General features: G+C 42.3%; 3 protein-coding genes across 3 annotated transcripts; 1 reads left to right on the plus strand and 2 right to left on the minus strand.

Moving 5' to 3' along the window:
• Positions 1–1,181: 1,181 nt before the first annotated feature.
• On the minus strand, positions 1,182–2,894 carry BJ212DRAFT_1444268 (uncharacterized protein; the record flags this gene model as incomplete). The annotated part of the gene is given in 7 exon segments (XM_041337939.1): positions 1,182–1,208; positions 1,279–1,493; positions 1,619–1,733; positions 1,779–1,987; positions 2,007–2,030; positions 2,094–2,582; positions 2,873–2,894. 7 exon segments carry the CDS (start codon positions 2,892–2,894, stop codon positions 1,182–1,184), a joined length of 1,101 nt encoding a protein of 366 aa, XP_041198110.1.
• Positions 2,895–3,539: 645 nt separating this feature from the next.
• Positions 3,540–3,956, minus strand: BJ212DRAFT_1260894 (uncharacterized protein; the record flags this gene model as incomplete). The annotated part of the gene is made up of 1 exon (XM_041330146.1): positions 3,540–3,956. A coding segment is annotated over one exon (417 nt), but the record flags the coding sequence as incomplete, so codon positions are not given.
• Positions 3,957–7,054: 3,098 nt separating this feature from the next.
• BJ212DRAFT_1295572 (uncharacterized protein) lies at positions 7,055–7,731 on the plus strand (the record flags this gene model as incomplete). The annotated part of the gene is made up of 5 exons (XM_041332325.1): positions 7,055–7,129; positions 7,222–7,282; positions 7,338–7,375; positions 7,409–7,468; positions 7,516–7,731. 5 exons carry the CDS (start codon positions 7,055–7,057, stop codon positions 7,729–7,731), a joined length of 450 nt encoding a protein of 149 aa, XP_041198112.1.
• Positions 7,732–19,277: the final 11,546 nt, after the last annotated feature.

Below are 19,277 nucleotides of genomic sequence, written 5' to 3' on the forward strand. Positions count from 1 at the left end.
GATATTCAAACTGAGGTGTTACAGAGATTTACAGGAGGTTATATACTATAGGTATCTAATGGAATGATCAATCAGCAGGGTCCAAGGCTATGTACAAAGCATATGGATAGTCTATTGGTAAGTAGAAATGGATCACAAATAATGAAACAGAAATGAAGCATAGGTAATGGATCAGTGAGCAGGACAGATGTACAGATAACTGAAATATTGGAGTCAGGGGATTACTGAAAGGAGATGAGCACTGGTTGTGAGTTCAGATGAATTGTGGACCAGACTGGACAAGTGGGCAGATTGGATGATGAGATGTTGGAGGGGGATAAGATGTGGATAGGATCAGAGATAAGATGTGGATCAGATCTGAGATGAGATATGGATTGGATCTGAGATCCAGATATGCGGATATGACAAGTACTGACACAACTTCAGGTGTCAGCATTTGGTATTTGGTACTCAGTGATTCAAGACTGGAAACTCAACACTCAAAACTCAAAACTTGACAGTCATAAAAATGTTTGAGTTTTGAGTTTTGAGTTTTGATGTTGGAGTTTTGAAGTTTCATGTTTTGGGTTTCAATATCTGGGGTTCAATGTTTGGGTTTTGGGACTCAGTGATTCAATACTCAAAAGTCGTAAAAATGTATGAGTTTTGAGTTTCAAGACTTGATGTTGGAGTTTCAAAGTTTCAGGTTTTGGGTTTTGATGTTCAGGGTTTGATGTTTGGGTTTTGGGATCCAGTACTCACTGTGTTGACTTTGATCAATGTTGACAGAATCTGAGTCTGAATGTCATTAATGACTTGGATCAAACTAGTGCAACAGCATTGCTCATATGTCCATATAGTATACCAATACCTCAGCCCATATGTCTAAATGATATGTATCTGGGCCCACCCATTTATATGACATCCCCCTCCATTGGCCCACCTGTCTATGTAATATACCCTATGCCAGCCCACCCATATATATAATACATATTTCACTGCCCCATTGGCCCACCCATCTATATAATAATATCTGCCATACATCTCTCTTCAGCCCAGCTGTCTATAATATATGTCTATCCTACTCTACATATTGCCCAGATGGGCCCACCCATCTCCATCGGTAATAATATTTCTTCCAGCCCATTCGCTATTATCAAGGATATTTATAACATTGGCATAGATGGGCCCACCCATCCCCATCAGAAATAATATTCCTCCCAGCCCACCTGTCAACATCAAGGATATACATAACATTGGCCCATAGTCCACTGGCCCATCTAATATGGAGTTTGTCACTGAAGGGGCTCCATTGCTGTTATATAGGGTGAGATGATTATCTGCACTTGCACCAAAGTGAGGGACAATATTAATGGGTGCCCTAAGCTGAGTAACTGGAATGATATCACCAATCCAAGTCCCATTTGACTGTTTCACCCTCTTGAGCAAATATAACTGCGTGTTTGGTTCACAATCGCCAATGTCAAATTGTTCCACATAAGTGAGAAAGCAATCTTTCCATAACCATTCTGTGCCCCTCTTTCCAATTGGACAGATAATAAGCTTGATTTGAGCAACACTATGACCTAGATATTCAATGAGATAGTTTGCAACATAACAGAAGAACATAACAACTCACCATGAAGACCATCAGTGGGCCACAAGTACCCTCCCTTGTGATTGACAATGACTGTATCATACTGGCCAGAGGTCCAGAGGTCACAAGGTGGTGCACAGTTCAGGGTCTGTGTAGGCTACACAGTACTAGCATCATGAATGTCCATGTCCTGAAGCTGAACTTTGAACCAAATTTGTAGTTTATCAAAAGGAAGTAGGGCATTGTGTCCAGCTCTCCTAGCCCCACCAATTGTGTAGATGTGATTATTTCCATAGGTATCTTCATGATGAAGGAAGTCAGCAAGAGCTGGCCATAAGTCAGGAAGGTTAAATTTGAGGGCAGTGTCATTGACGGAGAGGGTTCTAATTGACAGATCATAGGCAAGATAAACTGCTATATGCTGTCCAACAATGAAAGTGCCCAGGGATTGTCCCTACCTCCTTGTGCAGAAGGGTCTGTGCAATTGCAAAGTAATCAGTAATTAGTCATGAATAACCAGGGCTACTGGTTGTTGCCAGGAGGTCCACAGGGTGATTGTGATCATTGTGAACATCAAGATCTATATTGTCATCATATTCATCTAGGTACGTGTATTGGTTCAGCAAGTCCAGTAGACTCATGGCAAGTTCAAAGTGACAGCACTTGTCAGCATGGTCAAGATGGCGACAAATTTGTGCATCATAATTGTTGTTGTTGCTGGATTGTGTGGGGTCTTTGATGTCAGTGACATGCACATGCTTCATAGTGTCTGCAGTCCACTGCATGGCAACACCAGTATTGCAAATACTGGGAATGATACTCTGTGTGAGCTCTATTTTTGGGATGTACCAATTATCAATGACTTTGTCACCCTTGCCTTGATGGAACCCAGCATCTATGATTGCCTGCTTGTTAGTGTGGAATTCAGCCAGTGCTGTTGAAATGCACTCAATTTCACAATCATCAATCTGTGTCAACTGTACAAGATAACAGAAATCCATCAACACTTGTACAGCAGTGATCACAGCATTAGGTACTGCATCTGCAGCAACTGCAATGATCAAGCATTGGATGTCACATTGTGCATGCCCTGTAACCTGCTTCAGCTTTGAGATCCTGCTATGGAAATGGTGAAAGCCCATCACAGGCTACAACACAGAGAAATGGAAATCAATTTCCACTTCCCCAACAGCACAGATGATCCATTTTGTATCATGGTCAAAGGACTCTCAGTGACAATGGTGAAGAAATTCCAGAGTGAGGAAATATGATGGTTCAGCCATGATCCAATCTAACCAGAAAGGCTTATCAACTCCATTCAAGCAAAATTTCTGCACTTCACAAAAGAACACTTCAATATTGCTGGGGTCAACCTTTTCTGGATGATGGCTAGTTGTGTGAGGGTAGTTGATCTAGTTCAAGGTTCATGGAGGAAAGGATCTCCAAATTGTTTGCATGAGGCCATGGTAACAGAAGACATTTTCCCGCCAACAGTGGCAAGCATCATGGTCTCCAGGGTATTAATGATATAGCTTGTGAGTGGGGTAAAACAATAATGACTATGCCTAACCTGATCTGATAACATGACCCTCTCACAAGTGGCCTGCTTAAGTGGTGCAAGAACAATATCCAAGCATTGATGAATCAGACAATCCTCCAACACACCTCACAAGTGTTTCTTCTTATGAGTGAATTTGGGCACAGGGAGTAGGGCAGTGAGCAAGAAAGCACTGGATGATACCTTGAGTCAAGTAGACATGTGCATGTTCATGAGACTGATGAGGAGTGGGTGGGCAACTCTGTCACCTGTTATCATGGATATATTGGTCTTGTCTGACAACAAAATAGTCCCTAGTAGGGTTGCACCACTTGGTGGATTTGACTGTTGGAATTAATAAGTACTTAGAATGGCTTGAACAACAAGACCATGCACCTGCATCTTCCAGACATCATCACCTGTCATTCACTCAGAGTACACATGACACAGCCACTGCACAGTGGTATACACTCTGTGAGGTGCAAAGTCTAACTCTTTGTGAAGCATAGGATGGTTTAGTATGCTCAAGATACAGTCCAAGGGGTCATGCCAGTATAATATGATGGGCAATTCTGTGAGATGGCTGGTAGGAATTACTTGCAACATCCAGTGTGGACTGCTGGGAAACATTTCAGCCCTACCTTGTAGCTCTTTAGCAGAAGAGAATAATAATGAAAGATCCTTAATATAAATGGGAACCCTGTCAGACTTTGCCAATGAAAATGATTGTGCACTGACCATCTCAAGTGACAAAAAACTATTAATCTTTCCCATGCTCAATCCAGAACACAATAGCCATGATGCAACTTTCCACTCCTTCCAACCACTAAATGGGTAGTAAGGATTCTTTATACGATATATGCTATTCTCATCAGAGTGAAATAAATCAAGAAATGTATGACCCTTGTCATATGTCTGAGAGGCATCAGGAATAGTGTGTCTTCCTTATCAATGTGACTGGTAAAAACACCTTCATCTGAGTTGATAACTCTGAAGTCCTTAGGTTCATAGTCTTGATGCAAGTCATGTGGCATGTGTGAGTTGTCAACAGTCATAGAGTAGTTGGTCTGGAGCTGTATCACATCCTGTAGCCATCTGCTACATCCCAAGTGAGTTTGGTTCATGTGATAGGCAACAGCAACATTGTCTTTGAATCCTCCTTTGCCACACAAAGGACACTGAAACATAGTATAGTATAGGGACATTTATAAGTATGAGAAATCTTCAAGGCAATATATACTTAGTACATTCTGAGAAGTCAGCATGGATTTCACTGAATGCTATACAGTTGTGGCGATGTTCAATCAACAAGCTGGAAGCCCTAAGGAACATATAGTCACAAGTGTTGAACCCATCTGTTACTAGTCTTAATCTTACTGACAATATCCCTTCTACCTCAAATAAGACATTCTCTTGCTACTGGCCTCATACTTTGTACCAAACCTTAAATTCAGGTGGTTGCAGTCTCCCAGACCTGTATAATGTTGCTGATGGTATTGTATCAATATTAAGTGCCTCCATTTCAAATTTATGTTAACATCATATGTTGTGCTTATCCAGACAATTGATAATGCTGACAAACTTGAAGCTAACCTAGTTATGGAACTCACAAGGGCCAGATGAGATGTCTTCAGGGCTGAAAAATTGCTTACTGATTACATGGTCCATGAGTGTGAACTGATGACCAGTCTATTGAAATTCAAGTTGAACATTTCCAAGCAGAAACTCAACAAGGTAGATATTAGATTAGTGTTAAGGTCATACTCAAGACTAAACAGATCCTAAGGGCTTCAGCCTCAGCTCATGTGCTGTGCCTCTTACCCAAGTATTGCCCCTTATTTCAGGAGGACAAGACTAGCACATCCAGAGGGTAGGATGAGTAGCATAGTAGATCCAGATGACTTCCAGATGTAGGATAAGTATCATAAGGCTAACCCAGATGAGTCCAGACTAGAAGCTAATGGTATGGACTGACATAGACAGAGGTGGATATGGATAGACTATAGGAATCAATCCTAAGTCTCAGAGAATGACAAGAGTAGAGATACTCAAGTCTGGAGGACAGGAATGAGCAGAACTAAGATGATATTCAAACTAAGGTATTACAGAGATTTATAGGAGGTTATATACTATAGGTATCTAACGGGATGATCAATCAGCAGGGTCTGAGGCTATGTACAAAACATATGGATAGTCTATTTGTAAGTAGAAATGGATCACAAATAATGAAACGGAAATGAAGCATAGGTAATGGATCAGTGAGCAGGACAGATATATAGATAGCCAAAGTACTGGAGTCAGGGGATTACCGAAAGGAGAAGAGTGCTGGTCGTGGATTTGGATGAATTGTGGACTGGACCAGACGAGTGGGCAGATTGGATGATGAGATGTTGGAGGGGGATAAGATGTGGATCGGATCTGAGATCCAGATATGTGGATATGACAATTAGGATATATGCAAATCACCTTCAATAAACATGGTCTTTCTCATCATGCACCTGCACACAATGCCAGTAAGTCTGCCAACAGTGTAGGGACATCAATGTGCTACTATGTGATACAAACTACAGATCCTTCCATCCATTTGGGGGCCAGCTGTAATATTAGTATTCAGCTCAATTGATGTAGCATAAGGCTTGGAGTTATACATGCAACTTTTGTCTTAGTAGTCTTACATACTATGTATATTCACTATACATAAATATGTTTCTCTTGTATTAGAACTTTGCAAGATTTATCCTACTAGTACTAGTAGTCAAGTGTAAAGTGTTGTGTCTCTGCACTAGTATTTGAACATCCCATGGTGTGCTAACTTGAAAGCATGTGATGTCTGTTAGCTTTGGACAAAGTGAGGGAGCTGTGTGAATAGGCCTCTGTGCACATCTGTAGGTCTGTGAACTCTGTCCACACTGTGAGGTACTGTGGGAAACTGTCCAGTAGCCCATGTCTGTGGGAAAAATTGTGGTTTACTGATGTCTACTTGTGTTTTTTCTAGTACCATACTATGGAGCCTTTATTGCCTATACATTGCTACCAAACTCATTCTCACTATGATGCACATCAGGAAAAACCTCCCCCACTAGTTAGAATCAATTAGAGCTAATTATCCTAACTTTTGTTAATTAGATGGATTAGATGGCTAGAAAATTTTAATTGGTGCCTTTCTAATTAGCACTAATTTTTGTCATCCTAGAGCAATCCTAAAACCAATTAGTGAAAGTCCTAACAGTGTTCTTACAGGTTACAATAGGTTCATTTTCATCACTCAAGCAATAAAAGACACAAATTGAGTTTATATTATCAAGCACAAACAGAGTACTTTAAATCTAAGGTAATAGTCCAAGTGTCAATGTAAGCAGTGAGCTACAAGGACAGAACATCAGGTACTTGAAGGAGCAGTCAAGGATATGGTAGGAGAGTAGGACACAAGAATGATATGGGGGAGGGAAAATAGCAGTCAGCATCTTATGACTTGTCAGGGAAACATCACCCAATAAACCAAAGACTACATGAGTACTAGAGACACTTAATGATAAGTACAGGCAAAAAAAGAAAGACAGAGGACACACCAACTAAGTCTGGACTTGAGGGAAAGTAGTGCTAAAAGTATGCTGGACATGTAAAATAACTTTAAATAAGACCTCCTGCCAATTGATTATCAATTGCTTGAACTCGACAAAAAATCAACACAACTTGAGCTCAAAGGAGGACTGATACATTCACATACTACAAACAGTAAGCAACAGCTTTGATCAGCACAACTCAAGCTTGAAGGATGATGTGCCACATATAGAAACTCCTCTAAAAATTAGAAGGGACTAGATATTTACCATACAGAACACAGAAATTATGGAGGATGCAACATGGTTGAAGTTGAGGGTTTGAAGTAAATTGAAAACTTTTCAAACTGAAAGTCATGTGTGAAAAACAAATACACACAAATGTTGGGCTTCACATTTCAATATTCCATGTTCTATGGTGTAACATTTAACACCTGCACATTTATTATTTGTGCAGTGTGTTTCCCACTCCCAATTTTCTTAATCAAAATCCTTCCAACATGTTCAAATCTGCACATTGTCTTTGTATTGGCTGATTATTTGTGCAGCTAGCAGGCCAAGTCACTACATCATGTTCAGGGATGATATATATAAGCACAACACAGACAAGTAAGTCCAATTCCTGCCATCTTGTCATATCCTTCTCACCTCATTTTACCTGCAGGAGCTCATGTTCCATCTCTATTCCAGCTCCCATTTATTGTGAGTGATTGTTAAGAACCATGTTGCTCAAAGGAGAGAGAGACTGACTCAGAGGGGCTTGGCCTCAGCTCATATGCTGTGCCCCTTACCCAAGTATGTGCCCTTCATTTCATATGAGGTCTGATGATGGTCTGACAAAGTCCAGAGGCTGGCTACTCTGGTGGAGTGCTAGAGGACTTCTGGAGGAGCACAGGAAATGTCCAGAGGAATATGGGAGAGTTCCAGGGGAACGCAGGAAGTGCTCAGGAGAGTTCCCACTGCAAGGTAATACTTCTACAGGAAACAGGATGGAAGGATGGGAGGACAGGAGGACAGGAGGACAGGATGTCCAGAGGTACGGAGAGCAGGACATCTGAAGGACAGGACACCTGGAGGTCCAGAAGGAATAGGGGCTACATCGGACTCTGTCTGATGTAGAAACAAACAGAGGTAGACTACCCTAAGGTAGAGTCGGAGAGAACAGGGATTGGACCTAAGTCCAGAAAGAGGGTAAGTGCCAGAAAGGCAAAGCTCTGACCTAGGGAATCAATTCCTAGGCCTGATGAGTAGGACAGACTTAGGTGGACCAAAGTCCAAGAGAGGATTGGGCAAGTAGAGCAAAGTCTAAGATGAGGGAACAGGATCTAAGATGACATTCAAACTGAGGAACTACGGGAGTATCTACAGGGGTTATACAGTGGCTCAAAAAACTGTCCACATGTTTTTGCATTTTTTACTATTTACAATATTGTGTGAGAATACATAAAGACCTCAGTGACATGCTGATACCATATTGTAGTGCTGCTTCAGGGCTTTGGATTGAGCACCACATCATGAGAATCAGAGGAGATATGGTGGAGATACAAGGCTTACAAAATCATGACTCATGCAGACAGTTTTTTGAGCACATATTAAAACTATATAAATTATCATTTATGACACCATAACAATCATGCCACCATTAAATAAATTATGAAGTGGTGTCATTATGTCATTTTAAAACCATATCTAACTATACAAACCAAAAATTTCCATATGTCATGGTTATATTCACCATGAAAGCCACCCCCCCTGCTCAAAGGGATAATATCCTCTCTCTTTCCTATTCTGGCCTCTCTGCTTGTCAAATTTCCTCTAGAACTGGAGTATCCAAGTCCACTGTGGCCAAGTTCATCAAAGAAAGTCACACAGACAAGGAAAACTTCTGTGAAGGGCATCCATCCAAGCTCACCTCTACTGATAGGAGGGCTATTATTCAACATATCACTACAGGAAAGGCTGATAATGCTGTCCAGGTCACCTATTACATCAATTCCACCATCACATTCCCTGTCTCTTCACACACTGTGAGAAACATTCTCAAGACAGCTCATCTCAGGTCAGTAACAAGGAAGAAAAGGCTCTCCTCTCTATCACACATATGCAGAGAGGACTAGCACCCTTTTTTTTTCACATATATACCTTGCCATCTGACCCAATCCTATTTATTGTGGTCTTATATGATCATATAACATGCTTCCAGTCCATGTAATCCAATTCTGATGGGCTAAGGCAAAGGTTAGTCATCTCTGTTTATGTGTGATAGAGAGGAAAGCCTTTTCTTCCTTGTTACTGACCTGAGATGAGCTGTCTTGAGAATGTTTCTCACAGTGTGTGAAGAGACAGGGAATGTGATGGTGGAATTGATGTAATAGGTGACCTGGACAGCATTATCAGCCTTTCCTGTAGTGATATGTTGAATAATAGCCCTCCTATCAGTAGAGGTGAGCTTGGATGGATGCCCTTCACAGAAGTTTTCCTTGTCTGTGTGACTTTCTTTGATGAACTTGGCCACAGTGGACTTGGATACTCCAGTTCTAGAGGAAATTTGACAAGCAGAGAGGCCAGAATAGGAAAGAGAGAGGATATTATCCCTTTGAGCAGGGGGGGTGGCTTTCATGGTGAATATAACCATGACATATGGAAATTTTTGGTTTGTATAGTTAGATATGGTTTTAAAATGACATAATGACACCACTTCATAATTTATTTAATGGTGGCATGATTGTTATGGTGTCATAAATGATAATTTATATAGTTTTAATATGTGCTCAGAAAACTGTCTGCATGAGTCATGATTTTGTAAGCCTTATGTCTCCACCGATTCCCATGGTGTAGGGCTCAAATGAAAGCCCTGAAGCCATACTACAATGTGGTATAAGCATGTCCTTGAGGCATTTGTTCATTCTCACACAATATCATAGATAGTGAAAAATGTCAAAACATGCGGACAGTTTTTTGAGCCACTGTATCTCAAGTCCGGAGGACACAGGAATGAGCAGGAACTAAGATGATATTTGAACTGGAGTATTTCTGAGAGTTACAGGAGGTTTATATACTGTAGGTGTTACAGTAATGCTTGCCCCTATTCATTTTCCTCTTCTCTTGTGTATTACGTCATGACCGCGCCTTGCTGCGCCATCACTAGACTTACTTCTTACCATATCTGTATTACATCACGATCGCCACTGCTGTTGCTAGATGACTCATTCACCCTTATCTCTGACTCGTCCTTATCTCTGACTCATCCCTTATCTCTGACTCATCACTGACGCATACATACCTGCCCTAAAGTACTTACATCTATATAAACCCAGTCATGTACTTAGTAGATCTTTACTTTAATCCTACTAGGTTTTCACCAGAACTTCCTTCGCCTAAGACCTCCAATCTTAGGTCGTCTGAACACTGATATTCAAGTCAGAGACACTCTCTTTGACTTGTCTTAACCGACCCTTACATTTGTAAGGTCTTGATTCAACTTCAGCTGTCGCTCTTATCGAGCAGCTGTTGTTGCAACTATCCTAGTTCATAACAAAGGATTAAAGTAAAACCCCGACCCTTTCCATCCAAAAGGTCCCAGAACCAAGATCGAAGCAGAGAGAAACAAACCGTTCCCTGCACAGAAAACATCACTAGACCAGAAAGCTCAGGATGTCAATGACCACCAGTAACCCAGAACTCAAAGCCAGAGCACCCACATCTTATGACGGGAGCCCCCAGCAAGCTTTGAGATGGTTGTATGTGATTAAGGCATATTTTGCGCTTAACGCTACAATCTACAACACTGATGAAAAGAAAGTCATTACCGCCCTTGCATACATGACTGAAGATAGTGCCATGGGTTGGGCACTTACATTTTACACCAAAGTCAATAACTCCTCCTCCAAGTCTTATGGGACTTTCACGAATTTTGAAACCAAATTCAAAGAAGCCTTCGTACCGGCAGATGCTATCGGCACAGCCATGAATAACTCCGAACCTTGAAACAAACCGGCAACCTCACTTCCTACATCGCCAGTTTTAAGACCCTTGCTGTACAAGCCTCAGTAAAGCAAGACGCCATCTTAATTACGTTTTTTAATGACGGGTTAAAGAAGGGAATCATCAACTCCATCTTTCAGATGGAGACCATCCCCACAGACTTCGACAAATATGTCGCCACAGCCATTAGGCTTGACAGCAATTGGCAAAGGGGCGCCACATTCCGGCAGGTCCACCGCACTGCCACCAAATCTACTGGACAGCGATATGTGCCTAAACTGACTATTGATCGGCACAATCCAAATGCCATGGAAGTAGATCGACTTACAGAAGCAGAGAGAAGTGACCATATGAAGAAAGGACTATGCTTCACATATCACCAGAAAGGGCATATGACCAAAGCATGCCCACAGAAGAAGAAGACCCCTGTCTGTTGTGAAGAAATAGAGGACAGCGACTCGGAAGAAGGAGATACAACGATCTGTCGTCTTACCAAGGATTTTTGATGTGGAAGACTGGATCGACATCAGTATCTTCCGATGTACCTATCAGACTTGTACAAAGTATTGGAATCAGAAAGGAACTTCACATTCCCATTTCTCTCATCTCCAAAACTTGTCTGAAAACTGTCGAAACAACAGCCATTGTTGACTCTGGTGCCACCAGAACCTTTATTTCCGAAGAGTTTGTCAAAACTCATGGAATCCATATGCATAAACTATCAAAACCATTCCGAGTCACTACTGCGGATGGAAGTTATGTGAAAGGAGGAGCTATCACTTGATATTGTGTCCTCATTGTAAAGATTGATGAATGATCTATGATTGGAAAGTTTAACATCACACAGCTTGGCCATCGTGATCAGATTTTACTCAGGATCCCTTGGCTACGCACTATGGATCCAGTAATCCAATGGAGAGCGGAAACGCTAGAACTCTCAAGAACTGGAAAGAGTGATCAAATAGAAGAAGAGGTCAATATCGAATGGAAGAAAAACAACCTTCCACCCTTGTTCGAGAAACTCTTGAACAATGGTCGAAAACTAGAACCAACTCCAGCTGTAGTGCTGCCGAAGGCGCCTCCTGTAGAGATGGTTGTGGCTGCATCGCCCAAAGAACCGACACTACGAACTACCATTACGGAAGTCTTAGACGAAGAAACTCCGCCGGTACTACCTAACCTTGACCCCATCCCTGATGACGATGACAACTCCTTCAATACCAAAGATGATGTATGGACCGCGGATTATGCACCATCTGTGCACAAAATTGCTACATACCACCTTGAAGATGATGAATTCTTGGTCAAATATCCCATCAATGCTTCTGAGCTTCGGGTTATCACTAACGTCTCTTTGGACACTCCCTTAACCAAAGACAGCACTAGTGCTGTAGAGCGATGACCCATGGTTGCACCCCTGTCATGACCAGCAGAATACGTCAAAACCAGTAACAAGGCACAGCAGTCTGCATTAGCAGCAGGACTTGAGCAGAAGAAAAAATCATTCGGAGAACTCATCCCCTCCTACCTCCATGATTTCGCCGACATCTTTGCAAAAGATGGTCTTAACCAGTTACCACCTGAATGACCTGGTATAGATCATCACATTGAGACCAAGCCCGGTTTTATCCCCAAAACATCCAAGGTGTACCCATTATCAGAAGCGGAATGCACGGCAGTCAAGGCTTTTATTGATGAGAACATAAAGAAAGGGTTTATCTCGGAATCGAAATCACCGCAAGCAAGCAGATTCTTCTTTGTAGGAAAGAAGAGTGGAGATCTACACCCCTGCCAGGACTACCGGTATATCAACGATTGGACGGTTAAAAACGCCTATCCCCTTCCATTACTGCTTTCGCTGGTTGCTTGGTTGTACAGTGCCAAATACTTCACGAAAATGGATGTCCATTCTGGATACAACAATATCCATATCCATCCTGATGATCGATGGAAGGCAGCTTTCACCACGGAATATGGTCTCTTCGAGCCAAATGTCATGTTTTTCGGCCTTTGCAATTCCCCCGCCACCTTCCAAGCATACATGAATTGAACATTCCAACAGGAGATAAACAAGGGATGGCTCGTCATATACATGGATGATATCTTAATCTTCTCAGATGACCTCAATTCCCATCGCGAACGAACCCGGCGCATTCTTGAAAAGATCCGTCAAGAAAAACTGTTCCTGAAACCGGAGAAGTGCACGTTTGATGCACAAGAAGTAGAATATTTGGGAATGATTATACATCCTGGTTGCATGGCAATGGATATTGCCAAAACAGATGGTATTCGAGATTGGCCTACCCCTACAACGGTAAAAGAGGTTCGATTGTTTCTAGGATTTTGCAACTTCTATCGAAACTTCGTCTCCCACTACTCCGACATCGCCAGACCATTAATTGACTTAACCAAGAAAGCCACTGTATTCCAATGGTCGGAATCTTGCTCAACCGCGTTTGCCACACTCAAAGATTGTTTTCTGAAACAACCCGTTCCTTGAAACCTGGATCCCAGCTGTCAATTCGCTGTAGCAACTGATGCCTCGCTAGTAGCCACCAGTGCAGTATTATTGCAGACCAATGAAAACAGAACATACCATCCCTGTGGTTACCTGTCGCAGACCCTGAACCCAGCTGAATGAAACTACCAGATCTTTGATCGTGAACTGCTAGCAGTCATCCGCACCTTAACCGAATGGCGTCACTACCTAGAAGGGAACCCTCACCCCATCATCGTTTTCACTGACCATAAAAATTTGCTGTATTTCCATACCACTCAGAAATTGACCCGCCAACAAGCTCATTGGCAGTTAATCTTATCCTGTTACGATATAGAACTTCACCATGTTGCCGGAACCAAACTTGTCGCCCTTGATGCACTCTCTAGACGTCCTGACCATGGAACTAACTCCACCACTGATAATGAAGATATCACCCTTCTCCCTGACTCCATGTTCATCCGCCTTCTTGATGTTGAACTCATGACTACCCTCACGAACCCCGACCCCTCTGACCCCGACCCCATTTTCACAGCTGCCGCTGATGCCTTAGATGGCCTTTCTCTTCCCCCAATGAAGTCCGCTCTCACAGATTGGACAATTAAAGATGATATCCTCTACTATAAGGATCGCGCTTATGTCTGTCCTGCTGGTCAACACCTCATTTTGGAATGATGTCATGATCACCCCACCGCCAGTCACCCCGGGTGTTTTAAAACTGAAGAATTAGTCAAACAGGACTTCTGGTGGCCCTCTATGGGTACTTATATCCGTAAATACGTCAACGGTTGCACCCTCTGTCAGCAAATGAAATCCGATACCCATCCAACGATGCCTCCCCTTGTCCCAATCCCATCTGTCGCCATGGCTCCTTTCACCCAGGTCTCTGTTGACCTTATCACCGATCTTCCTCCCTGTACCGGTTTTGATTCTGTCATGGTTGTGGTAGACCATGGGCTTACAAAGGGGGTAATTCTTATCCCATGCACTAAAAACATCACGTCTGAAGGAGTTGCCAAGAAATTCTTCAAATACGTCTACCACCGATTTGGCTTGCATGAAAAAGTCATTTCCGATTGTGGACCACAATTCGTATCTAAGTTCTCGTGAGCCCTCGCCAAGCTCTTGAAATACGATATAGCCGCATCTACCACTTATCACCCCCAGACTGACAGCCAAACCAAACGACTCAATCAGGAGCTCAAAACATACCTTCAAATCTATTGCAGAACTCACCCTGAAAACTGGGTAGAACACCTTCCTATGGCAGAATTTGTGCACAACCATCGGAAACACGACTCTCGCAACGCTTCACCATTCTTTCTAATGATGGGATACGAACCATGAGCCCTCCCCCATATCCTTCCCAACTCTATGGTCCCCACAGCAGAAGACAGACTCTGTTCTCTCCAGAAATTAAGAGAAGAAGCACTCTCTTGTCATAATCTTGCTATGCAATGAATGGCAGAACGAACTCATGGGCAGAAGTATCACCCATGGAAGATAGGAGATAGGGTTTGGTTATCCGGAAAGAACCTAATCACACAGTTGCCATCACGAAAACTCGCACTGAAACGATATGGCCCTTTCCCAATCATCGCCGTCCTCTCTCCCATCACTTTCACACTCCAACTACCGTCACAGTGGAAGGTTCACCCTACATTCCATGCTTCTGAACTATTGTCCTATCAGGAGACAGAAATTCATGGTCCAAACTTCCATGATCCACCCCCAGATGTCATCGATAACGAAGAAGAATATGAGATCGATGCGATCTTATCGCACAAAGGAACAGGTAAATGAAGACGCTATCTAGTATCCTGGAAAGGATATTCTTCCACCAGTAACGAATGGATCCCAGAAGAAAACCTTAGCAATGCTGCCAACATCCTTTCTGCCTATAAAAAGGCTCACAGATTGTAGACCCCAAGATAATGTCCTCCCTCGAACGACTACGCCTCTGCATATTACACATCAATGAACTCACTGCTGCTATGAACACCGTAGCCGAAGGAAATGCTCACCCATTGTCCCTTCTTGACTACCAAACCGCCACCGCTATCAACCTCGCCAACAATGCATCCTCCCCAGTAGCCTCCCCACCAGCTTCCGACTCAACTCTCACTCTCACCAACAACTCCACTCTCACTGATTATTTTTTGGTCATTGATCAGGTTGAAACCAGCGCACTGTTCAAATCCGCCATTACATCCCAGCAGTATGCTATAGAAATAGATCGCCTCCTTGGAGAAAGAGGAGCAATATCTAGCGGACTCATTATTAGGATTATCAGAGACGCCAGCCTTATCGACCACACCACCAATCTTTTGGATGATGAACGCCACAAGACCATTTTCTGTCACCTTCATATACGTATTCGCAATACTGCAATTCGTCTTTTGCCTGATGACACTCAAGAGGCTATCAGAGAAGCCATTCACATCGTCACAGAACACATCGCCCTTGACCCAGTTGCACGTCCCCCATCCCCTCACATCACCATTCCAGTCCCACCGCCAGTTCCTACTGCGACTCCCATTGAGCATCAGGATGATAATATCCCTCCTATTGCTGTGCTTGACATACCAGCTTCTCTGTCTCCTGCCCCCATCATGCATAGCAAACGAAGATACCCACTCAAACAAAGATCTTCCCACATCGCCGCCAAACGGGCTGCATCAACCTCTCCAGTTAAAATGCTCAAATGGTTGAGATCCCCCTCTCCCCCTGAACAGTCCACCGTCATCACGGTAAAGACAGCACCAGACAATAACGTTGTATGTCACAACTGTCGCACCGCTGGGCATCGCCATAAGAATTGCCCAGCGTACTACTGTTGGGTTTGCAAAGAGTATGCACCTGGTCATCTTTCAGTCTTTTGTAAAGAGTTGAAAGGAGAAGTGGTTATTCTACTGGTATGGACTGACCCTAGCTTCTACGAAGCCCTCGCTCGCTGGGAGATTGAGCAGGACACTATCTACCATGCCGCTGAGTTAGCTGATAAGTCATCCTCTATCACTGAGGAGCAGGATGGTTTGTTATACTTGAACTATGACGCTGACCCTATCTACTGGGCCAATCAGGATAACTGAAGTCGGTGACTTCGTTCCTAAACATGGGGTAATGTTACAGTAATGCTTGCCCCTATTCATTTTCCTCTTCTCTTGTGTATTACGTCATGACCGCGCCTTGCTGCGCCATCACTAGACTTACTTCTTACCATATCTGTATTACATCATGATCGCCACTGCCATCGCTAGATGACTCATTCACCCTTATCTCTGACTCGTCCTTATCTCTGACTCATCCCTTATCTCTGACTCATCGCTGACGCATATGTACCTGCCCTAAAGTACTTACATCTATATAAACCCAGTCATGTACTTAGTAGATCTTTACTTTAATCCTACTAGGTTTTCACCAGAACTTCCTTCGCCTAAGACCTCCAATCTTAGGTCATCTGAACACTGATATTCAAGTCAGAGACACTCTCTTTGACTTGTCTTAACCGACCCTTACATTTGTAAGGTCTTGATTCAACTTCAGCCGTCGCTCTTATCGAGCAGCTGTTGTTGCAACTATCCTAGTTCGTAACAGTAGGTATCATATAGGAATCAGTCAGCAAACATAAAAGCTATGTATGAAGCATATGCAAAGTCTATTAGTAAGTAGGACAGATCACAAATAATGAACACCAGAAATGAAATGTATGTAACAGATCAATAATCAAAAGGGAAACATGGTTAACCAGAGTCCGGAGACAGGGGCAGTCTAAATGGGGTTGGGCACTGATATAGGGTTTGGATTCCAGAAGGGAGATAAAGATAGATCAGATCATTTGAGATCCGGATCTCGGATCCAGATATCCGGAGAAGCAGATTTAGAGTTGAGAGTCCGGAATGGCATATGATACCTCCAGGTTGTGCCATCAAAGTTGTTACTCACTGTTCACAGGATGTGAGTATGTTGATCCTCCAAGCTTGAGCCATGTCACAGTCATGTGAGTGTGTTGATTTTTTTGTTGAGTTCAAGCAATTGATGATCAATCGGCAGGAGGTCTTATCTAAAGTCATTTTACATGTCCAGCATACTCTCAGTGCTGTCCTATGTACTGTACAGTTATGAACATGCTTATATTGAATTTTGACTCATTTCATTCTTGAAAGCTTCAGTTACTGAGTGTTATGAACTACAGTGGCTCAAAAAAGTGTCTCAATGTTTGTGACTTTTTGTGTAATTGCTGTACTATGAGCTAGGGTATGAGAGTATGACTAAGCCATAGGGAGGTGTGGGAAAGCTCTGCTTCTAAGCTTCATGTTTGATTCCTCTAGCATGAGAAAATTATGTCACCAAGTGAAGATATGGTTAATTTAATTTGGTGACTCATTGAGACACTTTTTTGACTTTCAGTTTGACCAACACAATCTCTATAATTCTGGTACTTGGTGTTTCCTCCTGTTGCTCTAATTACTTCTGCCACTCTTCTATGCATAATATCTATCAATTTGAGGCATTCCTCATCAACAATCTTGCCCCACTCTGCTGCAACTCTCTCCCACAGCTGAAATAGCCCCTATTGTTATTATCATCAGCTTTTCTAATCTGTATACCAGGCAGATTGCTACTAAAACTGGTCTGAGCAGGGTTACTATCATGAGGATCATAAAAAGTCATTCCAAATAAGAAAAATATCAAATTAGATTGTCCTTTCAAGCTTACATCATATAATAAAAAATCTCTTGTTCATAATATTCCAACTAGGCAGGCTGCCAATGCTACTCAAGCCACCAAATTCATTAATGACATCATCTACACTGCTCTCTCCACTCAAATAGTCAGGGGTACTCTTAAGGCAGCCAATCTTAAAGCTGTAAACAGGCAGAAAAGCCTTTCCTGTCTTCAGCCTATATAGGAAGGAGATTGGCCTTTGCTTTAAAGCCTCAATATTGGACTGTTGAGGACTGGAATAGGGCTACCTGGTCAGATGAAACAAAAATAAATAGGATGGGGCCAGACAGCTAGGAATATATGTAATGAAATGCAAAAGAACTACTAGAAGAAAGAAAGGTCAAGAAAACACTAGAGTATGGAGTAGGAAACTTGATGGTATGGTGTTGTATGAGGTGGAATGGAGTAGGAATTCTCTGTGAGGTGGGTGGGAGGATGAATGCAAAGCACATTTCAATTTTGGAAAACTATCTGCTCAGAAGCATGCAAGAATTAAGAATTAATGAAGAAAACATTACCTTCTAACAAGATAATGTCCCTAAGCATACTTCAAGTTGACCATAAAATGGTTTGAAAACTATGGTATCAATGTTCTATCATGGCAAGTCCAGTCCTCAGACCTCAACCCTGTTAAACAGCCCTGGTAATTACTCAAGATATCACTTGCAGTCTATCAAGATCCTCAATAGGGGTTATTTCAGCTGTGGGAGAGAGTTGCAGCAGAGTGGGGCAAGATTGTTGATGAGGAATGCCTCAAATTGATAGATATTATGCATAGAAGAGTGGTAGAAGTAATTAGAGCAACAGGAGGAAACACCAAGTACCAGAATTATAGAGATTGTGTTGGTCAAACTGAAAGTCAAAAAAGTGTCTCAATGAGTCACCAAATTAAATTAACCATATCTTCACTTGGTGACATAATTTTCTCATGCTAGAGGAATCAAACATGAAGCTTAGAAGCAGAGCTTTCCCACACCTCCCTATGGCTTAGTCATACTCTCACACCCTAGCTCATAGTACAGCAATTACACAAAAAGTCACAAACATCAAGACACTTCTTTGAGCCACTGTAGGATAGTTCTAACAACAGACAACTCGATAAGAGTCAAGGACCTCTGTTGAGATTCTATGCAAGATGATAAGTCAAGTGTTCAGTGTAAGCTAAGTGCCTTTAACTTAAAGTACAATTCAGACAACAAGAGATTGGAGGTCTCAAGTGAAGGATATTCAGGGTAAAACCTAGTAAGATTAAAGTAAAGAACTAAAGCGTACAAGAGGACTATTTATAGTGAACTACAAGTGCTTTAGGGCAGGCATGAGAACAGATATGAATCAGAGATAAAGGATGCGTAAGCGATAGCAAGAATAGATCATCTAGCGATGGCAGCGGTGGTT

The sequence above is a fragment of the Suillus subaureus genome (assembly GCF_016647635.1).
Source record: "Suillus subaureus strain MN1 chromosome Unknown BJ212scaffold_3, whole genome shotgun sequence".
In the NCBI taxonomy this organism is placed as follows: domain Eukaryota; kingdom Fungi; phylum Basidiomycota; class Agaricomycetes; order Boletales; family Suillaceae; genus Suillus; species Suillus subaureus.